Below are 11,102 nucleotides of genomic sequence, written 5' to 3' on the forward strand. Positions count from 1 at the left end.
CTTTTTGAGTTTTGTTTTGCTTTGTTGTCCTTTATGTTGTCCTTTATATATTACTTTTACACGAAATCAATGTCACAGAAATCCAGTACGGTCGCTCAGAGAGCCTTACTGACACTCCATGTTACACACGGACCATTTAATGATCTTTGGCAGGACAAAGTTAAAGTTTTGACTTTGTAAGAAAAAAAAAGAAATATTCTAGAAGAACAATCATTGATGTAGCAGTGGTAGATCAGAAGTACATATCACTTGAGTTTGTAGGATAACCAAGAATAAATACATCTATCGGCGTTTGTAAAACACAGCTTTAAACAGATATTTTAGCAGAAAACGTTGGCATAAATTGTCTACCAATCAATATCATCTTTCATAGACTAATCGCAGTATCGTTGAATGTTCACAGGCTCTGAATATCATCATCAAAGAGCAACAGGACACCGCGAGTCTAACGGATGAACTGCTACTGGAAACTAGGGTAGGCTGAAAAAAAATCATCCTCTAGAAAAGAGGACATTGTTTGTTTTGTTTGTATTTGCAATACAAGGTAAACCGCCTTATGGCGTAACACACCACATATTTGTATTGAAGAGTAGTATGCTATATATATAGTAGTATAAGCTGTATATCAGAGCAGATACATTTGATACGCTCAACCTGATAAGAACCACAATTTTCGACAAGTGTGGTGGGTTCTTTAACGTACTTGAGGTGTGGCTCTCCTCAAACACGGGACCTCCATTTAGCGTCCTATCCGAGGGAAGTTCCTAACCGGTAATCTTTTCACTTACTATATGAACATCAAAAATCACTTAACTTTCCCAGGGCCCATGGTAAGAAAGAGTCAACACTATTTTAGAACTGGACATTCTACTTTTGGTACATTGATGTTTCGTATACAGAGTATGAAACGTATCAAAACATTTTCTATTCAAAGACTTATGCATAACTCATATTCGTACCACCACTTGTACATTATGGAAAATTGAATATGTGATAAGACACTTAAACGTATGAATGATAAATTAATAGCAAACGTAAAACCATTTGAAATTAGCCTTTTTTATTCTGACGATATGTTATTGTTTATTTCTTTCCACCCTGTTCAGAACGACTTGACAAGCAGTAAGGCGGAAGCAGCAAAGCTGGGAGAGGAGGTAGGGGTTGTTTGTAACAGACGTCTTCTCTCTCGTATCAAGCGCTTTAGACACCACTCTGCACCGACATAACAAGAACTCACTGCCGCATCGTACCTGCATGTATATAAATAACTATTTATATGTTTAACCCAAAATTTACATGCGCAGGGGATGGCTTGCACAATTTGTTACAATAAATAGGATGTTTGAAATATCCAACAATAACACAACACATTTTATACATTGCGTCCAAAGCAGTTACTCAAGCTAGCAAATGGATATGATTTTCCAAAATCAATATTGATGATTGTTAGCAAGGAGGTTAAAACACTGTGTTTTAACCTCCTTGTTGTTAGTAAGTAAGTAAGTAATTATTAGATATAGCCAAGATTTCACGACAAAAGAACAAAAGCGTTGTTTCATATCTTTCTTCAGCCTTATTGTAATTGTTCCCCTTCAGCTCAAAACCCTTAGAGCTGAGTTATTAATGAGGGAAAACGACATGTGTCAAATGGAAGAGTTGTACGAGAAACAGAAGAGGAGTCTACAGAAGATACACCGTAAGGAGGTGCAGGTCAGTGTCAATTTTGAATTGCAGTTTCCCATCTTCTTGTCCATATTAAGATCTAAATAAATGTGGTTAACAATTTTACCAGAAGAGAAACAGTAAAATAACATGTGTAAACGGGGTAGATTAAGAGCACTTGAACATGTAGGATATCTAAGAACAGATACATCTATCAACGTTATCAAGTTCAAGCAAGTACTTTTAGCAGGAAACGTTGACTTATATACTGTCTACAAATTAACACGCCATCATTCTTGCGCTAATCGTAGTACGGTCGAATGTTCACAGACCCTGACAGACGGTTTCGAACAAGAGATTCAAGAGAGAAATGAGAGAGAAAGGTTTTTGCAAGAGATGATTATAAGAAAGAATGCGGAAATTAAGGAAGTGAAGAAGGAAATGGCCACCATGAAGGACATTCATGGCGAGGAGGTGAAGGTCAGTGTCAATGTTTGAATTGCAAATATTTCCCTCATTAGGGCTGGGTATCGGTACAGCGTACCGGTACAAAACCGGTTTTCTTATTGGACCAGTCCAGAAAAACCGGACCTGAAAAAATTAGGTGGACCGGATGTTGGACCGATTAAAAAATTAACATATTATTTGATCAGGCATTCACACGTTTTGGCGCTTGCAGGTGGAAGAAAATAACGAGTGAAGTAGAGTAGAGTCTATAGTCATTTCTACCAAGTCTTACAGTCAATCCTACAAATGCAGTTAGCGTTGTAGGATTTCGAGACGCCAGTGTGAGTCTAAAACTCCATCAAACAGATTTCTTTGTAGTGAAAAGGACCATTGGTATCAGTCACACTGAATCAGGTTCAGGTTCAGGTTCAGGTCCGGACCTGGACCTGATCCTTTGGACCTGAACCGCACCTGGACCTGAATTTTCTGTACCGGTACCCAGCCCTATCCCTCATCATTCAGAAAGAAATAAAAGTGATAAACAACCAAGTCTTCATCTAACGTATTTTAAGTCTTTACAACGTCTCCATGTTTACTGTGCATATGATTCAAGTTATCACAACAACTTAGGTAAATTTCCTGCGCTCATACACTCGTAGTATACTGCTTAACACGTTGTAGTAGTTTTATTATTGTTTCTCATATTGTTTCTTTTATCAATGTGGATGTTATATTTTACGTTGGTTACGTTGCTATGGACATCCTGTCTGAAAGCAAAGAATAAAGTTCTAAGTTCCAAGCTAAACATGTTTCAGTTATCAGAAAACTTAGGTAAATTCTTGGAAGGTTTCTTCTTCAAGAAAAGTTAATTAAAACAGAGGACTGTGCCGAACTTTGCATAAGAGAGGACTGGCACGAAAAGCACTGGCAAAAGGGATGTGTAATTAAGCGGCTGCTACTGTATTATTGCCTACCAATTACCACCATGCATCTTTCTGGGACTAATCGCAGTAACTGTTGAATTTACAGGCACTGAAGGAATCTATCCTGCAGCTAAACAAAGATAGGGATGACAAAGAAAGGCTGCTCCAGCAGACAATTCTTCTGAAAAACGAAGAAGTGGCGGCACTGAGGAGAAATATGAAAGCAGAAAAGGACATACATGAAGAGGAGCTGAAGGTCAGTGTCAATGTTTGAATTGGAAAAATTTCCCTCATCATTCAGAACGAAATAAAAGTGATAAACAACCAAGTCTTCATCAGATCTAACGTATTCTCAGCCTTTTTAACGTGACCATGTTTACTTTACATATGATTTCAAGTTGTCACAACATCTTAGGTAAATTTCTGTCTATGTTTACTACGATTGAAAGCTTGTAGTATATTGCTTATACGTTACGGTTATCAGAACGACTTAGGAAATTTCCGGAAGATTTCGCTTTCAAGAAAGATAGATGAAGCAAAGAGGACTGTATCAAACTTTGCATGAGAGGACGGACACATGTTTGTTCAATTTACGGTCGGACGATTTAATGACACAATAAAAAATCCATGGCAAGCTCTCGTGAAACTGTATCGAACAAAAGAGAATCTAAAAAAAAAAGTGAACTCAAAGCTGCTATTAGAACGACTAGATTTCTGGAAAATTTCGCATTCACGGAAAGAAAGTTAGTACTTGAATGAAGCAAGAAAGGCGCACATCTATGTAACAAAATAAAAAAAACCTCAAATTTGCCCAGTTTACCGTCCGACGACTTTGACGGCTTTGTATGTGTAAGGCCATGTTGATTTGATTATATGGATGACATCCTCTGGGAATCCCAAAACTGATGCGAACGTGCGAATAAAGAAAATGGCCAAAATATTTTATTTTTTGAAATTGTACCGACGAAAATTGATGCACGCGCGGATGTCATCCATATGATACAATAAACGTGGCCTTACAAGCATCAAACATTTTATTTTTTACTGACGAAAATTGATGCACACGTGGATGTCATCCATATAATACAATCAACGTGGCCTAAACATTAACAGAACCTTTCCGAGACTAATCAAAGTGTCATCACACAGGAGCTCCAACAGACCATTCACCTGGACTCTTTATTCGTGAAAGACCTTATGACAGTCTCATCCAAGATCGAGTGTGAGGAACTAGAGGTCAGTGCCAATGTTTGATTTGACGTTTGCTCTTCATATCCATATTTCTCTTGTTGCCTGATTTTAGTCCGTCTATCTGTAATATAAGCCTTCAATGTCATTTTTTTACGTCATTTGACGAAGTTTTCGACGTAAATTGATTGCAGTGAAAGAAAAGAATCCGTAAAGGTGACGTTGTTAAATTTTCGAAGATTTCACCTCAACAGAATTTTTGAAAAAAAAGTGCTCCAAAAAAGGCGTTTGCGTAAGACAGGATGAAACACAAGTTAAACGTTTTACAGCTGAACGTCTTGCGACTCAAAGTAGGTCTAGTGTTCCACTGACTGACTGTATGTGAGCATTCACAAGGGCCTTTTTCACACTAATCAAATTATCGTCCCGTGTTCACAGAGGATGACAAAAATCATGGATGCACTGGAGTCGGAACTCAACAATTGCAAGCTGGTAGATGCACAGGTAGGTTGACATTGACAGAGCAAATTTGACATATGTGTGCAATGGGGAAAACGGTAGAGGTTCCAATGCATATAGATTGTCACAAATTTTCTCACCGATATTCAACTGATAACTATGAACAAGGTGGTTAAAGCATAACTGACTTTAACGCCCTTAATTTGAATAAAACTCTGACTATGGGCAAGTTAGCTAGGAGGTTACAGTCTGACCACAATCTGCTTGGTAGGGGTAACATGTAGAGCAAAAACGTCGTGACAAATGTCTTGAAATGATTAAGACACCAAGTCCAACGTCTTGGTCTCTGCAACCCCTTCTTAAATACCAAATGTCATGAAATTCCATCCACAGCTGCTCAAGTTATATGTGGTGACCTACATATTGTAGTAGTAGACTGGTTTATTGTTTGATTGAAAACAATCGTAACAAAGTAAAAACAGCCTTGCAGCCTGAGGGGCTGAATTGTGCTGCTTGCTTGACAATCTTTTTGTACGTTGTTACACAGGCAAGATTACTAGTATACGATTGACAAATACAAAGTACACAACAAATACAATTCAAGATAAATGCTTAGTTCATCGCAGTTGAAGACAGATTAAAATAACAATTTAAAATACATGCTTGGTTCATCGCAGCTGAAGACAAATTAAAACTACACACGCTATTTACAACAATTGATTGCACTGTGTGATCATAGCAAATGACTCTGACATAGAATGGAACAAGTCGTGAATAGCACTGTGGTCCAAAACTACAGAGCGTTTAGTAGGTTTAGAATAGTTGGGACTGGACTAGATAGATACCGCTTTGTCCCGGTTGGCAGTTTGTATTGGCGAGTATGCCTGAGTTGCATGTGGTGAGACGGGTTTCGAGCTGGGGGTAGCCAGGGGGCGTGTCTTCCAGCTTTGGTAACTGCAAGGGCAAAGTCCTGGCACAAGGTCAGTCTGCGTTGTGACAGACTTTGGAGGTCGAGTGTTAACAGGGCATCAGAATATGAGAGATATTGTCTGCCCAGCATCACTCTACATGCCCGCTTCTGGGTCACAACACTACTTTTCTACCCAAAATATAACCTTCTTGGCGAAGGTAATAAGGGCTTTTTTACGCACGCCTTAGATAGATTTACCAAACATACGGAGAATCGTAGAAGAAAATTGCACGTCACTTCGATCGGCTTTATGTTTTTCTTTCCTCTTGCAAATGTCCGTGACATGCAGGTGATCATCGACGACGAGCAGCGCATGCGTGAGGAGATGCGCGAGTCGATGACGTCACAGGAGAGAAGCTGCAACATGCTGCAGCAGGAGCTGAACGAGGCCAGGATGGCACTGGAGCTGGCCGAACGGGACAGAAAGGTTCAAGTTTAAATCATTCGTCAACACTGCCGTTTTTCTGAATGTGTCTCCTGAGTTAGTTGAGTATTGTATAGGCCAGGATGGCGCTGGAGCTGGCCGAACGGAGTAGAAAAGTTTAGATCAGAACAGAAAAAGGTACTTCAATCAAATACGCCTGCGTAAGACGTCAGGGATGAAACCGGAGTTAGGCTAAAGTCACATTTCCAAACCGGGGCCCAGCTGGGCGGTTTGTGGAAACAAAAAATAGAAATGCATACGTAACAATATACACATATTATGCCCAGGATTATTCCCTTTATGTATTGTGTAATGTGGTGTCTATGATATCAAACTTTACGTTCCTGAAATCTTCGCGGCCGGGCCCCGGTTTTGAAATGTGACGTATGCTTTAAATATTTTCAGTTGAGTGTCTTTGACTCGAAGCAGGTCCAGTGTTCCACTTACTATGTGAGCATTTGCAGGATCTTTCCGCACTAATCACGGAATCGTTCCGTGTTCACAGAGGATGAGAAACGTAACGGAGGCACTCGAGTCTGAATGCGACGAGGTCAAGTGCAAGCTGGATCAGTCTGAGGTAGGTTGACATTGACAGAGCAAATATGACATGTGCCGTCGGCATGACCAAGCAATATGGATAACAGTAGACGTTCCAATCCATGTAGATCGCCATACATCTTCCCACCGATATTCAACTGCTAATTATGAACAAGGAGGTTTAATATAACCTCCTTGTTTTAAATAAAACCCTGTTTTAAATAAAACTCTGGACGGCCATGGGCAAGTTATGAGGTTATAGTCTGACTATGATATGGGTAACATGTAGGGCAAAAACGTCGTGAAAAATGTTTTGAAATAATTATGACTCCAAGCTTAAAGTCTAACGTTTTGTCTTAGGCTCTTTTCGTCTTAGTAGACGGTCTGTAGCATTAAGACCTCTCGCGGCTTCAGTCAGTCACTCTTATACTCTGTGGGCTTCTGACTGCCCCATGTGGCCAATGCTGGTATGGTAGGCTGTCCTACAGAATACACAGCAGTCTACATAATATTATACCTTTTGTTTCGTAAAATTATGTCTAAATGGTAACGGAAAAATGCAGTTTAAAAAATCACGTTGAGGCACTAGTACAAGTCAAGTCAAAAAGTTTATTGCGCAACGATTGTACCAGGTATAATGTATGTTAGCTTCTGCCCAACGTAGGTACAACAAAGGAGCACTGGCACGGGAAGAAACCTGTCAAAATTAACGAATTTAGAATATTCAAAAAAGAATATCATTCACATTTTCTGTGGTCAATCATGCATTTGTTTCCCCACATATGGCTCAGACAAAGCTGCAGATTATGAAGGAAGACGGGGAGAGGCTCCTGTCTGAGGTAAGGCATGCTTCCGTTTTCCTCCTTGTAGATGCCCAACTCGTCCTGGTAGACGCTGTACCCCTTATCACTAGACTCCTGTAACTACTGTCTCTATTAATATCTTAAAAGCTGTCCAAGTTTATTATCACTCCCTTACCACCAAGATTCAACCCCTGAACGACATATGCACATACCCACTGCAAATGCCCTAACTGCACAATTGTGTTAAATATTCCATTCAGATATTTCATTTCAGTATCATTTCTATGGTGTATTATCGAATTGCCCTTTCTGTGATCGATGATATTTGTTGTTATAATCATTGTTGTTAATATCATCATTGTTACCATTATCATTCTTATCGTTGTTATTGTTTGTTAGCAACGACATATTAATTTTCTTAAAGTAGTAGATGCTTGTATCAATAGTGTATTTCAATGTTTAACCGGTTGTAAATGTTGTAAAGTAGCAAACAAAATCTAGACGTCGTGACCAAAACACGAACGGTGTAAACTGTTAACGTGTCGTACAATCTTTTAGTTAGTCAGACGTCTTTTTCATAATTGCTTTTCCGGCAGCTCAACTCCATGAAAACTACGCTCCTGAAGTCATGGGTGGACCGCAACAATGAGGTGAAGGTCAGTGTCAATGTTTGATTGTGTATTACTTGTCGAGCCTTTCTTCTTCTTCAGATACAGCCTCTTTTGTTGCATTTTCATTCTGTACATAGTGGCAATCTGCCATGCGCAGGACCTTCTATGAGCTGTAAATGTTTAATGTTTTGACCTCTCCACTTTGCGTAGTTATTGGAGGACAGACTGTTTTCGGTGAAGGCCGAAAGGGACATCTTTAAGGCAAGTAGCCACCACTTCAGTCTACAATATTGGAACAGAGCCAAACCAGATGTAAACAAGCACTATTGCACACTGACCAAACCACCGACCTACTTTACAAGTTCAAACGTTAAAGCCAAACATTTTAAGCTCACTGTAGTGTTTGTAAATTTTTTCTTTCAAATCTGAGGACATCTATTCTTTTATTTAATAATTTCCAAGCCATCTTCATGCTGACAAGGTAATACCTGTCGAGACAATGTACATTTTATCTCATTAAGATGTCACGTCACGGTGGTGGTCTGATCACACATGGTCTACATTCTAGGTACTGGCCACTGCAAAGAGGAATAAAGAAGACGAGGAAGAGCAGATCACTTCAAATGAACACATGGAAAGGGTAACAGTGATTTTTCATCTTATGAAACTAATATCTGTTTGAAATAGATAATTAACGGAATGTATACATTAAGCTTTATTTGCGAAGACGAAAATTAACACCAAATCGAAATTAACCTTAAGAAGCACCTTTGCATGTAGATGTAGATGCAGCGTTTGGTTTGTAACTGTAGTTTCTGTCCTGTCAAGCAATATTGAAAAAGCCGTGACAATTCATATCCTTATTATATTTCAGCCATACATAGTATGGTGAAATATATTGTATTCGTAATGTTTCTTCTTTCTTTCTTCTTCTTTCTCCTGTCAAATCTTCAAAGTGATTCATCTCCGCCGTTCCTGGACCGAATGACCTGAAATTTGGCACAGGGGTAGAATGGGCCAATACCTTGATGCTTTTTTCTCAATTTTTTTCATATTTGCCTCTAAAATGATTTTATTGAGGTTTAAAGGTCATGTTTTGACCAAAATAAAATATATTGTCCCCCTGTACCCTGGTCTTACAATGGAATGGCCTGAAATTTGGTGTAGATAGGCATTAGATAGTTGGTAAAATGATCCAAGTAAAAGTTTTGACATAAACTACTTTAAAATAATTAATTTTGGCACTTTTCTGAGGGGTAATTTGTTTTCTTTTGGCCTCCTGACGTGACCTTCCGTGACCCCGCACAGCCTGAGCCCACACCTGTGCGCGAAGAGCGAAGGCTAATTAATATTCATAAGCGGGGCCCCACGATTCCGTATATACTCAAGTGTTCCCGCCAGAATTTTTTTCGGGGGCCGCTGAAGAACGCCGAAGGCCCCGGCCCGGCAGGGTCCAGGGGCAGAGCCCCGTTGGGGGTCCCAGGGGGGCGAAGCCCGCCTGAAACTCTGGCTATTCAGAAGGCTTATTGTATCAGTTTTTAGGGGCATTTCTGTAATAATCACAGCAGTCACTTAACTTCTCTTCAGGAGTTTAGCGTAACAGTATTTCAGGTCAAACCGTCAAAGGCAACTAAAAACAAACTTTAACGTTAATGACTTCAACAGTACTTATAACTTTTGTCCGGTTTGCCATCCGAAGTTGAATCGCTATCGATGGTATTTTCGCTGCACTGTTAGCTCCGTACCGTACGTTTTTAGAAGGTTCCGTTTATCACGGAACTGCTGTTGTTTCAGAAATCTCACGGACTTATGCTTACAAACACGCAATTTCCTAACTTGTGTTTCTTCTTCTTCTTTCTTTCTCCTGTCAAATCTTCCAAGCGATTCATCTGCGTCGTTCTTGGACCGAATTAATGACTTGAAATTTGGCACAAGGGTAGAATGGACCAATACCCACGTGCTCTTTTTTCATTTTTTTAATGACTTTAAAATGATTTTATTTAAGTTCTTTTGCGTTTTTCTGACCAAACTTTATATTTGAGCCTCCTGTGCCCTGGTATTAAGTTCCCAAAATGGTATGGTAGTGCATGGTATGTTTACTTACAGGACTCCGTTATCATTTTTGGTTAAAAACCACTTCAAAATGATTTATTGGGAATTCTCTGCTCAATTCCTACGATTTGGGGCGTCAACAATAGAACGCATGGTCAACTCCAGGCCACCTGCGTGTAAATCAATTAGCCCTTCAGCCAACCAGCAACCAGAAGCACGCCACCGTAGAGCAGCTGGCAGCTGGCCCACCCCGTGTAAATCAATTAGCCGTTCAGCCAATCCGCAACTAGAAGCAACAGATTATGAATCTGATCGGCTAAGCTTCGCGCGATATTTGGATCCGGCCATTTAAGATTTTACGGGGGTCAGAGACATTTGTTTGACCGTATGATAGCAAATACAAAGCATACAGGAATATACTGTAAAATTCTATAAAAACAAACAAATATTTCCAGACAGAGACACGGTATAAACAAGGAAAGACATATTCAGGCCCGACATTTTTTTCGTAGGACTCTTTGATACATCCACCCCTGTAGGTTATTTGAACTGATCCGGGTCAGACATCCGGGGTTTTCCACATGACCACTCACGTGCACTAGCTAGCTGCAGACGACAATTTTGCTACAACAGCGCGCCGTACAGAAGACTACTAGTATTTTGCTGCGTCCTACGTCAAATTTTGCGTCAGCTGTCGTCTTATACAGCAGAATATATCATCAGGTAAGAACTGGCTAATCTTGCTTTCTTCCCTCCGTTTTTTTTTTTTTTTGACGAGTTAATTCATTTTGGTAGTAACGTCTCCAAAGTGTAACGTTTCCAAAGTGTACTGTGTAGCTTTTTGTTGTGTACATTTTTCAGACGACATAAACGTGAACCGTCTTGGTTCTTTCTGACGTAAATTTACTCTGTAACTTTCTCCAATATTGAAAAAAACAAACACATCAACGTTAACCAACAGATAGTTCTTCAAATCTTGTCAGGTAAGAAGTGATTAACTTTCTACCCTTCATTATAATTTTGTCT

At 39.6% G+C, this 11,102-nt stretch overlaps 2 protein-coding genes across 12 annotated transcripts in view; one reads left to right on the plus strand and one right to left on the minus strand.

Annotated features, from left to right (window-relative positions):
* LOC118426514 (coiled-coil domain-containing protein 157-like) overlaps positions 1–11,102 on the minus strand; it is a 1,184,186-nt gene that overhangs the window by 581,181 nt on the left and 591,903 nt on the right. The gene's annotated exons all lie outside the window — the stretch shown is intronic.
* The window catches only part of LOC118426528 (myosin heavy chain-like), a 137,274-nt gene that overhangs the window by 34,702 nt on the left and 91,470 nt on the right, over positions 1–11,102 (plus strand). For 2 of the 10 annotated variants that reach the window (XM_035835996.1, XM_035835998.1), the window contains exons 6-16: positions 404–475; positions 1,107–1,154; positions 1,597–1,710; positions 1,993–2,142; positions 3,139–3,288; positions 4,182–4,268; positions 4,659–4,724; positions 5,939–6,076; positions 6,579–6,650; positions 7,402–7,449; positions 8,010–8,069. The exons of 5 other annotated variants lie outside the window; for them this stretch is intronic. In XM_035835996.1, coding sequence (XP_035691889.1) covers positions 404–475; positions 1,107–1,154; positions 1,597–1,710; positions 1,993–2,142; positions 3,139–3,288; positions 4,182–4,268; positions 4,659–4,724; positions 5,939–6,076; positions 6,579–6,650; positions 7,402–7,449; positions 8,010–8,069 — 1,005 coding nt within the window. Of the gene's footprint in view, positions 1–403; positions 476–1,106; positions 1,155–1,596; positions 1,711–1,992; positions 2,143–3,138; positions 3,289–4,181; positions 4,269–4,658; positions 4,725–5,938; positions 6,077–6,578; positions 6,651–7,401; positions 7,450–8,009; positions 8,070–8,234; positions 8,286–8,592; positions 8,929–10,615; positions 11,093–11,102 lie in introns of those variants that run through there. 3 more of the 10 variants (XM_035836000.1, XM_035835999.1, XM_035835997.1) reach the window with 3 other exon arrangements.

This window comes from Branchiostoma floridae, chromosome 11 (assembly GCF_000003815.2).
Source record: "Branchiostoma floridae strain S238N-H82 chromosome 11, Bfl_VNyyK, whole genome shotgun sequence".
Taxonomy (NCBI): domain Eukaryota; kingdom Metazoa; phylum Chordata; class Leptocardii; order Amphioxiformes; family Branchiostomatidae; genus Branchiostoma; species Branchiostoma floridae.